Raw genomic sequence first — 18,958 nt, 5'->3', positions numbered from 1 at the left:
GGATTTCTTGGAGATCTGTGAACTAAATTCTCAAGCATCATACTTTTGTCATTAATGGTGATGGCTTGAGGTTTTTTATATCAGGTCAGTGTGCGTAGGTTTTCTGTATGCTATGTGACTTCGGGAACTGTCCATTCTTCTCTTAACTCACACATCAAGGAAAGGTAGTTGGTCGTCCTTTTTAGTTTCCATCATGAATTTTATTACGATGGATAGTTTTCCAGAAATAAGGCTTTTCTGGTCCATGTGGCCCCACCACAAATGTGTTGTCCACATACTGAAAGAAAGATATTGGTTTCAACTTGGCCAATTCTAGTGACTTTGGTTTGAAGTATTTTGTACTGCAGTTCATTGCAGAAGGCTATTATGGGCTACCCATTGCCACACCATCATGTTCTTGATATTTTCTGTCAAGCAGCAGGAAGTGGTACCATCTTTAAGAGGCAGACTACGTCAGAACTGCCCCTACTGTCTGTACCCTGCACCCACAATTGAGGCAGCATACAAAATTAGCAAAGTTGCAAATATGGTATTCACGCTTCCCTATGTATTCAGAGACTTTGTGTCAATATTCTAACTATGGGTCTTAGAGGAATTCTTCCCTTGTGTACCTTAGGAAGGCTGTAGATGTGTGATGATATTGCTGCTCATGTTTTGAGACCTGTTACGGTACATTGCAAATGTGACTCTTTGAGAAGAATGCTAAAGGACACAGTGGGTGTCGGGTGTCGAATTCGGCTATAAACAGCAGTGAGAGTCCAACAATAGTTGTCTGGTTAGAGTCCATGTAGTGAATACATAAACAGCTAAATGCGGTGACTTGGCTGGCCATTGAAATGTTGAAATGTAGTGCATAAAGTGGAAACAACAATTTGACATAACCCCGGAACCACATCATTAACTAGTTGGACTGAGAAAGTGACTGAGATCACATCACTCCATTCTATACGGAGGCAATGTTCGATTACACACAAAGATTAGATAACCTCTTTGAGAAGAAAGATAGACCCAGTATGCTAACCTTCATAAAAAGGTGTTGAGATAAACAAGCTGCACCTATATTTGCTAAAATAAAGCATCATGTTAATACCAGCAACAAATAGAATACGTGCTGTGCAAGCCCGGCTCTAATACAGTAGAGAATTTGTGACACCTGACGAATGCTAGATGACACTTTAAAAAGCTCATTCATCTTCACCAACTCATTCTAGCCAAACACTACATATTCTTCGGAATGGGCTGACAATATAACATGATCACAAGCAGAATCAGTGAAGTTGAAAATAACTGTACACCAGAAAGCAAAATTTGATCACCTGCAGAAAAATCTAAGGCAGATTGCAGGAAGTGATACTGTAATTTAACTGACAAAGTGGACAAGGATACAGTGAAAATCCTTGCCAAAGGGCTAAATTTTGCAGCAACCCCAAAAATTATTCCAGTTGCAGATTACATAAGCTCCATGGAGGCAGAAGAGGTTCACCACGAAACGTGGAGCATTTAACAAGGCATCAGTATTAAGATCAAACATCTCCAAGAAAGAAAGAATAGCATTGAGAAAGCTCCAGGGGGACAATGAAACTGTAGTTCCGCCAGTGAAGGGCAGTGCTGTGGTCCTACTGTCGTGTGGACCACAAAAGAAGGTTTTAGTCTTATGAATGACATTGCATACTGACATATGCCTATCTTGACCCAGATAGTCCTGAATTATTTTTTTTTTTTCAAAATTGATTTATATCTTAACTACATTCATTCACAAGGTTGTAAAGAAGAAATTAAAAGCAATTTTGAGCATTTATTTTTATTTAGTATTTCCAAAAATGGGCATCCTTCCAGGAGGATGTCAGGACAATAAGAGAAAATGTTTTTAAAGTACGACATTGCACAGTTAATTTGTTTTGGTTTTTATGTTTTCAAATAAACATAAATTTGAATTATGGGCTAAAACAGCTAATAATACAACAACAAAGAAAATAACCTATACACATTTTATGCTTTAATGTGACAAGACTAAAAGCAACAAACATGAAGGGGTTCATCACATTTTATGCACATAGTAGTTTTTTGTGGCAACTTAGACATTTCAGCTGCTTCTTCTTTTTTGTTATCTCGTCCATTGGTAATTCAGGAGTATAATGTTCTCTTCCATCAGATCTAGAATCTAGTTTTGCTTCCCATATGAGTATTATAGGAGTAATAACTTAGGTTGAGGCACGCTAATCCTTTTCTTTTGTTCCCTGCAAAATCTTGCTAGAGAATGTAGTGGTTGCACTCTGTCAGAGTTAGTGACTACAGTAACAACATTGGAATGACAACAAAGTTCAATGGAAATCCTGGATGCTGGGTCAGAACAAACTTCAAATGTTACGGTATATTGATAATTTTTACTTATGGACTGTCTGACAGCAACTGAATAAAATAAAATTTTAGTGCCATACGCATTTTGCCTTTATTTTCTGCAAGGCATCATCAGTGGCAGGTTCCGTGGACAATTTCTTACATATACAATCGATCTTTGGCAAAAACATTTGACAGTCGGCAACAGAAACCAAAACATTGCATTAAAACAAGCGTTCAGAGCATAGTGCTGTGGAATGTTGAAAAAAATGCAAATTGGTGTTCAGAAGAAGAACAGCACCAAAAATGCAACAGGAGTGTAATATGTAAGAAATTGTCCACGCAACCTGCCACTGATAATGCCTTGCAGAAAATAAAGGTGAAACGCGCATGACACTAAAATTGTGTTTTATTCAGTTGCTGTCAGACGGTCCATAAGTAAAAATTATCAATATACTGTAATATTACATGCAACTGAGGAAGACAGGACTATAAAAGTTGAACATGAAAACTTCAAATGATCCTCTATTTTCTTTTATCATTTTATCTACAGATGATAGAGTACAATTCTTAATTCTTTTTCCTCTTGTTGTTCCTGTTGCTTCCATGCCCCTCTCTTTTAGGTCATGTATTAGTTCAATGCTGGTAAAGAGGTTATCAAAGTATATTAGATATGGAACATGTGGAAGTAACTGGTTAACATAAGTCATTACCACACCACACTCCATACCTTTCATTTCGTAATCCTTACTACACGTGCCAGCTCCTTGGTATGGTTCGAGCCAAATAATATATCCACCACTTGTGCCTCCACACCAACATTTGAATCCGAATTGGATTGGTTTCCCTTTTATGAATTGTTTGCACCCGTGACTTCCGAAGTATGGGACCATCGATTCGACAGAATGATACCTCACGTGAGGTGCTGGAAAAGACGGTCAAATTCATCTCTGGACATTGCATTTGTAATGAGGTCGTTGTGACTGTATCTCATCTTCTTAACAATAGCCTAGTCTATTTCTCTTGGGTGGCTTGGGTGCATATTGAGTTGTGTAAGTGATCATCATTTGAAGCACTTCGTTATCAAAAAAGTGGTGTTCGCCCTTTCTTCATTGCAACTGTGAACATTATAGGCCATACAGGTGTTGGATTAACTATTTCACCACTTGTCCAGTTATATTTCTTGAGGTTTAGAACTTTATTCTTAGATAGCCTTGCTGGTTTGTTTGTGGCTGTTGTTGTTGTTTTGTTGTTATTGTTGCTGTTTTTGAACTTCTGGAGGGTCCTGGAATATCAAATGTAAAGGATTGTTTCCTTGTTACATTCACAGCATTACCATTGGTAGAAATGGCCAAATCACAAAGCGTAGTAGCATTGAGCTGACATGCTGGTAATTTATCTGCACTTGGATTTTCTTCAGCACCCGAATCTTCATCTGTTACGTCATCGGTTGAATTTAGAGGAGGGTGTACTGTTACTTTCACACCAGTATTAGGTATTTCCTCATATTTTCATACTAACATGTCCAAAAGGTCCATCAGCGTACATAGTTTTCTGTGAATACAAAATGACAACATATTACCCTGACGTCCTTCTGGAACGATGGTTGAAAACATTATTGAATTACAACTGAAGAAAACTTTCAATCATAATATGAACCCATAAATAACACAGTTTAATTCTTTAAGATATTATATGACAAGTTTTAGAATTATTGACACAGTATGAAAGAAAATATACATACCCATCGATGACAAGGTCAGTCAGTTCGTCCATGGTAAAATTGGCCCTATTTTCAAGACAGCGTCAAACTGTCCGTCGCAGTGCGCAACTGCCTCTACTTACTTCATGCAACAATGCATTATTCACAAAAATAAATAATTTCTACACAGTGTGAAGTCGACCTTCCAGAAGGACGTCAGGGTTATCTGGTTTAAGAATAAAATAAAGAGGAAGCTGATGCTTCTCAGTGAGTCAGGCATACCGTGTAAAAGCATTAAGGTGGTGCCATCAGGACTATGACCTTCCTAAGGTACGTAAGGAAGGAATTCCTCTTATAACTGTAGTTAGAAATATTTGTGCACATACATGCCAGGCAGCAAAATACCTGATGGAATTCTTAGTAGATAAGTAGGGAAGTTCAGACATCACATTCACAATTTTTCAGACTATTACACTACGTCTATTGAGGCTCCAGGATACAGGTAATATGATCTCCCTGTTCACGAGTTTTCCACTTTAGGATTCCTTGGAACTAATCATAGATAAGTTTGGCAGTTGTTTCAAAGAACTTTTTAGGCATGATATGACATACTTATTTTCTATTTGATGAAAAATATTGAGAACTATAATCAATGGTGTGGTGATTGTGTAATCACGTTGAAGTAAAGACACTAATATCTGCCAAGTTGAAACAAATGTTTCCATCGGAACGTGGATGACACATTTGCGATGTGGCTACGTGGAGCAAAAAGAAACTTGAGTTCCTAGCACATTTAAATTCTATTTATAGTAATGTAAAATTAATGATGGAAGTTGCAAAAGAGCCAACTACCATTCCTCGATGTGTTAAGAGAATAATAAACAGATCCCTGTGTCACAGTGAATATGGGAAACTTGTAGGCCCTGGCCTTTATCTCCATCTGTTATAAGAAATTCGGTGCTTAAGACTGGTTCTCATCACTTGATACAAATGAACCTTGCTGAAGAATTACACCACCTACAAATAGTGATCTGAAGGAGTAGGGACTCAGATCATCATATTGAACAGGTGATGCAGTCAAAATCAAGAACCCCCAGAGAAAGAAGTTGAACCTGAGACCAAGCAAGAGAAGCCAAAATTTCTTCTTTACCTTAAGCTGTCCCTGTAGGCTCCTATGGAAACATGACATTCAGTTTATTTTGCTTCCGTCAACTAAGATGAAAAGTATTCTTTGTAACACTAAAGGTGATTGACTCCCTGTAAGGTGAGTGCATCTTTTCATTCCCCTTGTGATTATGGCATATCATACATGGGATGGACTATGACAACAGTCGAGAAGAGAAAATCAGCAAGACACTCAACTAAAACAACCAAACAAATCGGAATATAATAATGAAATATTGAGAGACCGTGGTTCAAATGACAGTTTCTGGGATAGAATAGTTAAGCAGGTTATCGAAATAATCAGTAAACCTAATAAACAGAGGTGGTTTTTATTTAAATAAGGCTTGGGGTCCGGCACTAAGTTTATTAAAATCTTGTTACTCATAACATCTACCAGAGCTGGTAAATGCTGAGAGAATTTCCATATCTTGGAATATCAGTGAGAGCTCTGAAAAACAAAACAGTATCAAAGAACATAATATATTGAAAGACAAATCGCATACTTTTAAATGCCTAGTAGATTTTGTAGCCTGCGGAAATTTATAACTGTTAAATTACATGAGGTTAGCTGTCTTTGAAAAAATATTGAAATGAATGTGAGTAATTTGTGTGGAGGTACACTACACCTTGGGGGTGAGTGTATGTAACACAGTGACATTAAAGTTTCATCACGCGAAAGACAGAAAGAAAATTTGTTACAGAACTTTTCTGTGTAGATTAGCTCGTGTTAGCTACTTTATCGTAAAAACTGCTGCACAATAGTAGTAAAGTGTCTCTAGAAGATGGAATATTGATAGTGCCGTTTTGAGAGTTATAGTCTGATAGGTGTGAAATGGTCCAGCTACTCTCTGAAAAATATGTTCCATTATTTAGAGTATTTAATTTTATGAAGCAGTTACAAATACGGCCACATGTAACTCATTGTTAATTTAGGAGTAAAAGCAATGGATATAAATGTGGTACGGAAAGTTCTGATTGCAAAATGTTACCTTTACCTCTGAGTTATTTACGTTCTGGGAGAACTTTCCACAGCATTTTTATGTTTCTATTAATTAACAGTGGGATACCGTGTACAATCTTAGTTTGTACTTTGTCGAGTACAGATTTGTACATAATATCATGTCAATAACAAGTCTGTGGTAAAGACAGCTGGTGATAGATGTGTGTGAGCATTGATTGCCATCTGCATTTCTTATTTAACATTTGTCTAGATGTACATTCTTTCTCCATATTAGGTTTGCTTCCTAAACCAGACATTTTTCTATCTGATTTTGAATCATTGTATGAGTTATGTTGTACTTAATTAGAATTGTATTAATTTACTGACTACAAGGAATGGATTATGGTCATTATATGAATTGTCGTATAAAGTATCATACCGTAGATAACTCCTGCAAATGAGTGTTATGAAGCTGTTTGTATTTCTTTAAACTGTCATGGGACTGCAGGACTCTTGAATCAGCTGGGAACATTGTACATAGAGCGTGTTAGTGCCAATCATTTGTTTGCGTGATGTTGCTCTGACTATCCAAATCATTTTCATATTTTATGCTGCCATTTGGAATCATTCTGACCTCCAGATATGCAGCTGCCCAAGAAACTCAAATCTAGACTCCAGTACGTGTGGCATCAGTCTATGGTGGTGTCTCAGGTTGAAGTAGCAACAAAGCAGTACTTCCTTTCAAAATGCTTTGGAACATTTGAAAAGTATTAGAGGTACAATAACTTTTAAATGAAGTTTCACAGGATTTCGCATAGTCGTTATTGTTCATTAAGTAGTGATTGTAATACTGCTTGTATGAGTGTTATAATTTGGCATTATTTTCAGAGACTTCAAGCAAAAATCATAAAGCTAGTTGATGTTTCATATGGAGGAGAGAATGGATTTAATCAAGCAATTGAGTTAGCTGCTGAATCTCTTCAGAATGTGAAATTCATTCAGGAAAAGAAGCTTATTGGTATGTAATATTTTTTAATAAATGTTACTTTTTATCTGGGTTTTCAAAATGTACTTTAAGTTGGAATCAATTGTAAAATTCATGGCGGCTCTTCAGTATTTCGGGTTTTACAGGACGTTATTTTGATGAGATCAGTCAAGACACTGGAAAATATTGCTTTGGTGTTGAAGACACTTTAAGAGCGTTGGAGCTGGGGTCTGTAGAAACTCTGATCTGTTGGGAAAACCTAGATATTCAGAGATACGTGTTGAAAAACCATGTGACCTCAGAGGAGAAAATACTGCATTTAACTCCAGAACAAGAGAAAGACAAGACTCATTTCACTGACAGAGAGGTAAGATATTTCTCCTTTACAGAATGCATTTGAACTTCCAGATATTCCACCTTGTAAAAGAAAAAAAGAGGGGTACAGCTGTACAAATGTAATGAAAGAGGAACAGTTTTTTTATACCAATTGGTATGTGCCTTTATTCAGTAAAACAAGCCCTCTCAATACATTTTCTAGTGGCAATTTCTTTGTTGAAGTAGCTGGCATGACACTAGGTGCACAGACTTTGTCGAGGACATTTCCTATGTATGGGATACACAGATGGAACAATGCCAAATGTTTGTGTCTGGTGTTATTGTAAAGTGAAAACTGAAAATGTAACTCACTGTAGATAATCAATAAATGGCAACAGGAGTGTGCCACCAAACAAAATGGTGGACAAATGAGTTTCCTTGCCTGTAGCAGTGTAGGAGTGAAACCCAGCAAATATTTTGCGTACAGCAGCAAGACCGTTAATCTGTGACATATCCTTCAATGGGGAATTCCAATCTGGTTTTTCACTTATGATTCTAATAGCAGTAGTTTTATACTGTGTAATGTCTGTAAATATGTAATATATTTAGTGTGTCATTCAGGATGTGGAAATTTTCTTATAATTATATACTCATTCATATTTTGCAGAGTGGAGTTGAACTTGAGTTAGTAGAATGCCAACCTCTTTTAGAATGGCTGGCAAACAATTATAAAAGTTTTGGTGCTACACTCGAAATTATAACGGACAAATCGCAGGAGGGTTCTCAGTTTGTCAGAGGATTTGGTGGCATAGGAGGTATGTGTAAATGACTTTTTCTCATAACATCTGTACATAAATTACACATTTTACATTGCAATGAAATTCCATAAATAACATTATTTCTCCTCTTTATTCACATCCTTAAGTTTGATGCTTAGTGTTGAGCTAAAAGGTGCAAAATACAATGATTTCTGCATAGTACTGCATATCTTAATATATTTTTCCATAGTTGTAAACAAGGGCCCAGCTAGGGACTGCACTACAAACTTCTGAATATAATTAAAGGACTTATTTATGTGTCAGGTGGTCTGTTTTGCACTTTTTAGTGGGTTGCTCTTCAGTGAATTTTATTGGACTTGACAGTGCAGTATGTACCTTTGCACTGTTTTCTCTCCCTTGTGATTGCTCAAATTAAAGAGTTGTTGAGGTCACGATAAATGTTGTGTTTTCATTCAGGAATTCTGCGCTACAAAGTTGACTTCCAGTCTCTTCAGGCAGATGAGCCTTTGGATGATGTCGACCTAGATGATTACTAAGATCTTTTGGCAGATCACATTTCATAAGGTAGTTAAGGCAGTGCCCCGCACTTGATAGTTGCTGTAGTTTCTGCTGCCTGTACTGCCACAGTTTAGCATTTTGTTGTTTCTGCACTTTTGCATTTGTGCTTTTAGTTTTCTTAAATTCATTTTATTTTTGTATTATACATATAAATGAGAATGTGTAAATTTTCTGTTAGTTGGTCTTAAAAACGAATGTTCAGTGAATTAAGATCAGATTACTTCAGATTAGCTGGAGAATGTAGGTTTCAGTTATTTTACAGATTTTGCAGTCATTTTAGATGTTCAGTATATTACTGGGCGGTTCATCCTTTGCCTGTAGACAATGATCTGTAATATTATTTTACGTGAATTATCAAAGTATAGTAGTCTTCCAAATCACTAAATATTTAATCAGGATGATTGTATCAGAATGACAGTTCAAAGCAATAGAAAAAAGTTACTTTTGATAATGCATTTCAGTAATTCCTGTTTAATTTCTGATACTTGGCTGGGGACTTACTTCTGACTAAACCAAATTTCTACATTTTCTTTCTTGAAGGGGAGAGTTAGTCTGCAGTCCTTTACTCATTTTTGGTTGGAAGCTTCTGAGTTATTTAGTATGGCATGTTATATTTGCATGGTTCATAGATTTGTTGATATCACATTTTGTAACCGTTGAGCACGACTGAAGTATTTCCATTTTCAATGCATTTTGTCTCTTAAATTAGAAAAGTATTCAACATATTCTTACAAATGATTGATTTATTTGTATGTGTTGTAAGTTGTTTATGAAATTAAACTTGACTAATCCAGAGCAGAAGCAAATACCATCTGTATTGTGATGTTATATCCTTTCAGAATCAGTGGACAGACTGTCCTTGTCTTCAGTCAGTATTTTTATTTTAGTGTGGGTTTTTTGTGTTTCCAACAAAGATAGTATGTCAATTATGTCTCTTGGCTGACAGCGTTTCCTTTGCTGTTATTACAATAGTGGTGTAGTTTTTTTAGAGTGTGGGAGTATTTTGTGTTGCCTTGCAGTGTGCCTTTTGTCATTCCCAGAATCTGTAATTAACATAAAGCAGACTTGTATCTGTAGTGTGTAGTTTGTTAGTTGGCAATATAAACACTCGAGATGCATTTACTTCCAGTTTCTTTTACTGAATTTTGTAGAATGTAGTTGTTTGTTGGCAAAACTTATGTTGAACTGTTATAAACAACATTTGTGTGTTATACAGCAAGAAAAAGTAATTACTTTCTGGGAATATTGTTTATTAAAAAACAGGAGTATGCTGCTATTATAACTGACAACATTTGTCTGCTGAGTTGTGTTTAGTCATTCACAATAAAGCTTTTGTGTGTAAAATTTGGCACTGAACTCTTAATAAGCATTAGGAGTGGTTAACAACTGTTAAAAGGGAATTAATGAGCCACAAATAGAAGTCAGTGAACTCTCTCTCTCTCTCTCTCTCTCTCTCTCTCTCTCTCTCTCTCTCTCTCTCTCTCTCTCTCTCTGAGCACTGATTAATAATGAAAAGCAATGGGATGCATAGCAACAGAAAATGAGAACAAGAAAAATTACAAACTGTAGTAATAAGACACAAACAAGTGGTTTTGACGATTTGATATTAAATAACAGAAGCATTGCATTGAACAGCTGTAGAACTTAATCATTGACATAACAATGAGGAGCAGCTTTGGATTTTATAGTTCCTAAATGTCTTGTGAGGGACTGTAGTAGGAGGTAAGGTGGGATGAAAACAATGAGAAAAAAGAAACTTGAAACTTCCTGGCAGATCAAAACTGTGTGCCGGACTGAGACTTGAACTTGGGACCTTTGCCTTTCACAGGCAAGTGCTCTGCCAACTGAGCTACCCAAGCATGACTCACGACTCATCCTCACAGCTTCAATTCTACCAGTCGTGAGAATTTCACCAAAAGTACAGGGCAAGAAAAATTGTGGGGAAAATCTGATCCTGTGACTGCAGTGAATGGAAAAACTTCCTTGTTGCTTAAAGATACCTGGAATGGTGTGTTGGAAGCAGCATACCGATTGGATGTGCAAGACTTGGTAGTACTAGATTTAATTAATCAGTAATCTGTTGTACTGTAGTATTTCAAATATTCTGAAGGGAAACGTGTAAGAAAATATGGAGCTCTCCAGTTATTATTTTAATCTGACTTTTATTAGCTAATAATATTAGAGGAGGAAAGTTGCTACTCACCATATAGCGGAGAGGCCGAGCTTCGATACACAACAAAAAGTTTCAAACTATTACAGCTTTCGGCCATTAAGGCCTTTGTCAGCTACACACACACACACACACACACACACACACACACACACACACGAATGTAACTTGCACTAACATCTGCAGTGTGACAACTGAAACCACACAGCTATAATTGTGTGAATCTTTTTGTTGTGCCTAGCACGACTCAGCATTTCCGCTATGTGGTGAGTAGCAGCTTTCCTTCTCTCATATTATGTTCCATCCTGGATTTTCCATTGTTTGATTTTATTAGCTAATTGTAGACAGCCTTTCATAACATAATCTGAGAGAATTATTAAGGTTGGTGTAGAGTTCTGGACACTTGGGGTATGAAGGTGTGAAATCTCATAAATGTGCTAGTCACTTAAAAGTGAGACTTGCTGTATAGCCAGATGCGCATGTTATTAGGTAAGAGTGATACATTATCTTCAGAAGTTGCTGGGTAGCTTTATAACAGATGCTATGACTGCAAGCAATCTGTGTTTTTCAGCTGTTGTATACCGACAAGGGAAATATCACAGTATGTTGTCATGCAAATTGTATTCATACATCCTAAAAATGATAGCTGCTATGGACTATTAGAGCAAGAGATGTCATAAAAGTTACCAAGAGAATGCTGTGTGTATGAATGATTTATTACACAAATGAATTGAGAAAAGTAGTCAATTATATGCAGTGAAACTCTCAAAGATTACTTCTCGACTCTGCTGTTGGAGACAAAAAAATGCAAGTCAGCAATAACAGCATGGTCAGTGCATAGACAGTTCAGTGTGCACATTTGATGAAAGCATTTTGGTCACAGTTCACATGGAAACACTCTCCTGTTAATCTGTCTTTGAAACAGTACTCTAAGGTTGTTGGAAATACACCAGGAAAGTCTTTGTTGTAGCAACATTTAAAAAATACTAATTTGATTAAGTTGGAGAATCGTGCTGCTGAAAACTGGAAATATGATTGCAGGTGTAAGAAGTGGTCTCTCTGCCATATTAATGTCAATATCAGAATATACCTCATTGTTATCTGTGATAAACTTCACAAAATCATTGCATGAATGGAAGAAGAAAATGCCGGCACATTGCACTATGCTGGATTCAGCTTCTTCATGCATTAAATGACTTAAGAAACTGTAAAATTATGTAGTTCAGGAGTCAACCAAAAGAAGGGCTTTAGTGTTTTTTGTTTGTTTCCACATTACTACTACTAGGAGGAAGATTTTGAAATCCCTCTTCGCCGTACTACACCATACTACAAGATGTAAAACTTTGCTTCCACCTTTTGCCGATAGGTGGTGACAACCATAAGTAGTGGTCAAAAGAAACATTGCAGACATCAGGCAGTTAACTTGGAGCTTGGTCAACATAACCTCCTACAAACATTACTCAATATGTGTCTGCATCATAATGCTGTTCTGATTAAAAATGTTAGTTTACGAGCCTAATTCTCATCATTTGTGGGAAGTGTTACTGTTTTGTTTCAATATGAAGAAAACCGTGGCTGAGCCTCATTGAATGCTCTCAAGTACATAAGGTAAGGACACTACTAGTGAAAGAAAGTTTCGTGAGTGGTTTCAATGCTTCAAGAATGGTGATTTCAACGTCGTAGACTGGCATAGTGGTGGAAGAGAGAATGTTTTCGAAGATGCAGAATTGGAGACATTGCTGAGTGAAGACTCACATCAAACTCGAAGAATTGGCACGGTTAGTGGGCATGACACAGTAAGCCATTTCAAAACGTCTCAAGGCTATGGGCACAACTCAGAAAGAAGGAACTTTAGTCCCATGTGAGCTGAAACCAAGGGACTTGGAATGGCATTTGTGTTTGTGAACAGGTGCCACAGAGGCACTACTCTATCCTGTGAAAGCTTCATCATCTCCCAGTACCTACTGCAACCTACATCCTTCTGAATCTGCTTAGTGTATTCATTTCTTGGTCTCCCTCTACGATTTTTACCCTCCACGCTGCCCTCCAATACTAAATTGGTGATCCCTTGATCCCTCAGAACATGTCCTACCAAAGATCATGCTCTGCATTTGGTAGGACCAGCTCGGTGTCGTGTGCTACGAGATGTTAAAACAAAGTTAAACAATCACAGATGCTCGTTATCAAATGCAATTAATGTGTTCGAGCAGAGCATTAAAAGATAAAACAGCTGCAGTACAGCGAGAGGCACGGTAAAGTGATTTTGCAGCACAACGATGCTTGACCCCATGTTGCAAAAGAGGTCAAAATGTACTTGAAAACATTAAAACGGGAAGTCCTACCCCCACCCACCGTATTCTCCATCACCTGTTTAGCTCAATGGCGCATGGCCTGGCTGACCAAGACTTCCAACCTCATGAAGATGTCATAAATTGGATTGATTCGTGGATCGCGTCAAAAGATGAACAATTTTTTCGACGCAGGATTCGTACACTGCCCTAAAGGTGGGAGAAAGTAGTGGCCAGCTGTGGAAAATACTTTGAGTGATACACACATAATCAATTTATTTCATTAAAGCCTCAAATGTTGGGGAAAAAGATGGTGTAAGCAAAGTTGTACACCTTACAGTAGATTTGGTAGCGAGTATTTTGATATCTGGTAAATTTGTATCAATATTTGCAGGAAAATTGCTGGTGGGCCCAGATATGGGCATGCAAATGGGGTAGCAGTGTATCATTCATCATCCCAGCATTATTAGTGGTGTGTGTGTGTGTGTGTGTGTGTGTGTGTGTGTGTGTGTGTGTGTGTGTCTGCTGCTGTCTCTCAAACTGATATTCTGTATCTAGAATGTCGGCATACATTTTAGCCAACAGCTTGCTAACTTTGTGGGCTATTTTGTAACAGACGATTTTATTCTTACATTTAAATTCATTACCCACAAGTGGAAGCTTTGAACTGCAGTGAATTGTGGGGGTTTGTTATCTTCATTCTCAGTACCTAAAGTCTCAAGGTGTGGTCATGTATTATTGCAGTTTCCTGTCTCTTTGCTATAGAATTGTCACATAATTCACGATTTATAATACCTTGCAGAACTTTTGGGTTTGACGAATGACATTGCGTTAGCGTGTTTTCAAACTTTTGTTACAGTCTTGCTTTTATGTTTCTTTTCTGTGACAACACTTGTAATTTTCAGGCATGGTGTCATGTCTGCTGCTAATCCAAAACAATGCAGACAGGGAGGATCAACATTTCCATCTTTTCCATTTGTTATTCTTTGTCCATATCTTGTATGCTTCATCCAAATATTGTTATGGAAACTTCATTCATTTTCTTAGAAGAGATGACTGACAAGATGAACTACAGCTTTCCTATAAATCAGCCACTGGTGAAATAACTTCATTCCACACTACCATTTCACTGTCAGTTTCTTCACTTGGTGCCTGTTAATCTATTGTGTGTAGTAACCTCTGCTATTACAGCATCCTCTTGTGTCAACTGTTGCTGTATTTGTTCAAAAATAACTTTCTCTCCTCCTGTAGGTACATCTTCTGCAATACCAAAATACTCTATCAATAGTCAGTTACTGTGCATCTCATTGTTCAGGGTGCAACACTCTGTAAACACACTTCTATTACTGAGTGATACTTAAAAGAAGGGCTTCAGTGGAGAGAGGAACCTAAGGAATTTTCTTTCTAGTAAGGAAGAAAAGAGAGTTTTGTTCTGTTCTTGGCAACATCTACTGTGATTTCTTTGTGAGCGAGCTGTCCCCTTGTTATAGTAAAGTTGGAGATAAAATAGCATATGCATTGACATGCCACTCACAAATTAGTAAAATTACTGTTAGTGAAGAGTATCAGAGGGTAATTTAAGGTAAACTGACTTAATACCACAATTTAGATGTATGACAGTAAAAGAATGATTACGATTACAGAACTATAAATTTGGCTTCAAAGATATCTTTACAGTGTGAATCCCCTGTGTTCTATCAGTTTCTGAATTTCATGGGATATGTTTATAGGGAAAATCCAACAGCTTTGCCACAGTGGTAACACCGGTTCCCATCAGATCACTGAAGTTAAGCACCGTCGGGCTTGGCTCACACTTGGGTGGTTCACTGTATCGGTCTGCTGAGTGCTGTTGACAAGCTGGGTGAATTTGGCACTTGAGGCCAATTGAGGAGCTGCTTGATTGGGAAGTAGCGGCACTGGTCATGAAAACTGGAAACCACTGGGAGATCAGTGTGCTAATCACATGCCCTCCCTCCGCATCCACATCCAGTGACGCCTAAGGGCTGAGGATGACATGGTGGCCAGTCAGTACTGTTGGACCATCGAAGCCTATTCGGACAGTGTTTGTTTATAGGGAATGCCACTCCCTGTGATTCATTTGAGTGGCAGTAAAAGTAAACAATGTTGCTGGAAGACCATGACAAAGTTGCTGATCAACCTAGTTCCAAATGTTTCTGATGAGCAACATGCCAGGTGAGGTTGTAGGACACCATGGAATGCAAAATTTTTCTCAACATGCTTGCATATTACCCAGTGAATGCGGCTGGGCACTAGCCATCTGAAATACAGAATGATGTGTTGTCTGAAGGTTGTGTAGTGCCACAAGGGGAACTGCCCTGTATAAAAGGTGGTGGGAAGTACTGCATTGTTAATAGAGGAGGAGGAGGAGGACGAGGAGAGCTCAGGGAGTTCGATTGTGGATGAGTCATCAGTTGTCTACGGAGCAAAAATCCATCAGGGACATTTCAACCTTCTAAAGCTGCCCAAGTCTTCTGTTGATGTGGTCATTAAAAGTAAATGCAAAGGACAAAACACCTAAACCATGAGCAGGCAGACCTCATGTGCTGACAGACGGTCAAGGACCATTGAACATTACAGGGGGTGGTTGTAAAAGATTGCATTAATCAGCAGAAGGAATTGCATAAGTTTCAAAGTGCTACCAATAGTCCAGTTAACACAATGACTGTGAATTTGGAGTTACGGATGGGGTACAGCTTCTCATGAGTGACACATTTCTCTAGTCAGTGCTAAAAGTTGCACTTGAGGTTATGTGAAGAGCAATGTCACTACAGTGGATGACTGTTCTTGGAGCAATCAATTGTGCTTTACCCTGGGGCAATCTGATGGAGAGCTTAGGGTTTGGCAAATGCCTGAAGAAATTCCCCTGCTATCATGTGCAGTACCATCAGTGAAGTACGAAGAGGGTGGTGCTGCAATGTGGGGGGTGTTGCACGTGGTTAATATGTGGTTCCTGTTTTGCACTCAGGAGAAACATAAATGCAGTAGGATGTAAACGTGTATTACAGCATTATGTTCTGTGTACAGTTGAGAAACAAGTTGGAGACAGTGATTGTTCATGTCAGCATAAAACATAATTTGTAATTAAGTGGTATCACTGAGACGATAGTTCGTGGACAGTAGCATTCCTGAAATGGGCTGACCTGCGAGGACTCTGACTTTAATCCTGTCTAACATCTTTGGGATGATTTAGAATGTCAACTTCGCTCCAGACCCCAGCATCCAACATTCTTCCCGTCTCTGGTTTCGACTTTTGCGGAAGAAGGGTCTGCTGTTCCTCCACATACATTCAGACACCACACTGAAAGTGTCCACAGCATAGTTAAGTATATCATACAGGTGACCCTTTATTAATGTGCATTAATAGCTGTCTAAATACATTTTCTCAGATGGTATGTTTTGCTTCTCAGTAGGCCAGTGACATTGTTCAATTCAGTCTAAGGTCCTGCAAGCTCAGAACATGGAAACCAGTGAAAGCTTTTGTGTGTGTGTGTGTGTGTGTGTGTGTGTGTGTGTGTGTGTGTGTGTAAAGTACAGTGCAGAATTGTTGACGCAGAGAGATCTACACACATCGCTTCAGCATCAAGCTGGCAGGAATGTCCCAAGTACTATGGTACTTCATGCTGCTGCACACAAAGCAGTTGTCACACTGTGCTGTGGTTACATTGCTTGCCTCAGTAGTCACTCTTTTGCCTCATATGACCCTCTTGTATCCAGTGGTTCCCCACTGTCAGAGCAGTGTAATTGAAATGTTGTGGAATCACAGGCAAATTCTGTTCTTGAAATTGCCCCTTTTGAACTGCATCAAATGCAGACAATTTTGAAATTGAACACCCCCCACCCCATTATTTCATCATCATTTGAAACTTCTTAAATAGTTGAACATGGAGCTCTTCTGTCTCTCAAGAGTTCGCATTTTATGCATTACTTCATAAGTAATTATATGTCATTGATATGCTTTCCTAAACAATGTGTGAATTAAAATTCATTCAGATTATTCTTTCAAGATGTTAAAACTTGGAGAAATTTTAATCAGGTTTTAAACCAGGAATATAGCTATAAAAATTTCACTTGACAGGCAATAATATATAAGATACAATGTGGTTTTAAAAGGTCTATTTTCAACATAGTCTATAAAATTTGCTTTGAATCTCTTTTTAGTGTGTGCAAAGACCATTTTCAATCCCTTTACTGACAGTGGTAAAGTTCTTTAAATCTCTGTATGCTCCTCACATCTAATGGTAGTTGGTTTCACCAGCTGTAGTTCATTTGTTGTGACATAGATTTTGAAACTTCCTAGTGGGTTTAACCCGTGCCACATTGTTGCTCGAACTCGGGACCTCTGCCTGTTGCTTGCAAGTGCTCATCAACTAAGATACCAAGCACGACTTAAGAATCATCCTCGAAACTTTACTTGCTCTGGTACCCCATCGCCTGCCTACCAAACTTCTGGTACTGGCAGAAATAAAGCTGTGAGGAGGAGTCGCGAGTCGTCATGCTTCGGTCTTTAAGTTGATAGAAAGAACGGTAAAGCTTGCCAATCTCCAGTCTCGACCTGATGCATAGTTTTAATCTACCAGGAAGTTTCATATCAGCACACATTCCTCTGCAGAGTGAAAATTTCATTCTGGGATAAAAATTGTCACCAAATGTCTCTTGTGCATTTGAAGTTTTTGAAAATATTCATACCACCAAATAACTAGGCCATTGGGAAGTTCAAAGGCAAAGTAGTTATTCCCTGAGACATAGGACATATACTTAAGAACAAAATTAATATTTCTTTTTGTGGGCTGTGGGAAGCGTACTTCCAGCCAAATTGTTTTGTTATGCGCATGGGAAGACGTAACTCCTCAAGATGTGCTTGACATTTTGGGGTAGAATGCTGTGCAAGGTGTATGAAAACTGGTACGGCAGTCAGTTTTGGTTTGTTGTGAGTTAATTATTAATGTCACTTATGAAGTCGGAACACATTGATTTGTTTCTACATTACATTCTACAGTGATTTGCTGTACCTTGGCATACTAAGGGAAATGAATGGAAATCACACAATTTTCATATCTGCAGCATAGCATGTGGATGTTCAGTGTTATAAACAGAATTTTGAAGGTTTGTGTAATGACAATCTGTAACAAATCACAGAATGGCAGTGGGAAGAATACTTCCTACAATAGGTTTTGGTCGTATGCTACACAAAAACAAAATTACAAAAAGTCAATTGATTGCGACTCGAATATGGTTCAAAAAAGCTAACCTGACCTGAGCCACTAGCAAAAATGTGCCTGTGAAAGGGTTAAAACTGTTTTAGAGTTATCTAGCCAAGCTGTTCATCAAACACAATTGAATAAATGATGAATAGTCATTTTGTGTTGGTTCTTAAAATCTTTTTGGATTATGTTACCGAGGGTGGAAATGGCAATGTACAAAAGTTTTCTAAGCAACACCTCGTAATATCTAAAAGATATTCCAAATGTTCTACCACTGCCTAAAAGCATTACACTCTAAACTAACTTTTTAGCAGAAGTTGTTGCTGTTAATTCTTCACTTTTTCTTCACAGTGGCTTTTCCTTCTCAAACAAATTTGTCTTGAAGAATGGGTTTACTCAGGAAAGTATTTCAAGCCCATCTCTTTTTACTGTTGTGATAAGATTGAAAGATACAGACTAAATAGTTAAGACACTCACTTTCCCCTTCAGTTTAGCAAT

General features: G+C 37.9%; 1 protein-coding gene across 3 annotated transcripts in view; it reads left to right on the top strand.

The window, feature by feature from the left end:
• LOC126278328 (eukaryotic peptide chain release factor subunit 1) overlaps positions 1–18,958 on the top strand; it is a 45,524-nt gene that overhangs the window by 19,018 nt on the left and 7,548 nt on the right. For 2 of the 3 annotated variants that reach the window (XM_049978371.1, XM_049978362.1), the window contains exons 6-9: positions 7,032–7,161; positions 7,275–7,495; positions 8,111–8,258; positions 8,679–8,786. In XM_049978371.1, coding sequence (XP_049834328.1) covers positions 7,032–7,161; positions 7,275–7,495; positions 8,111–8,258; positions 8,679–8,758 — 579 coding nt within the window. In that variant the 3' untranslated portion in view covers positions 8,759–8,786. The remainder of the gene's footprint in view (positions 1–7,031; positions 7,162–7,274; positions 7,496–8,110; positions 8,259–8,678; positions 8,787–18,958) is intronic. The other variant, XM_049978352.1, reaches the window with a different exon arrangement.

This window comes from Schistocerca gregaria, chromosome 1 (assembly GCF_023897955.1).
Source record: "Schistocerca gregaria isolate iqSchGreg1 chromosome 1, iqSchGreg1.2, whole genome shotgun sequence".
NCBI lineage: Eukaryota > Metazoa > Arthropoda > Insecta > Orthoptera > Acrididae > Schistocerca > Schistocerca gregaria.
The sequence above is the reverse complement of the archived record's forward strand: the minus strand, read 5'-3'. Positions and strand labels throughout refer to the sequence as shown.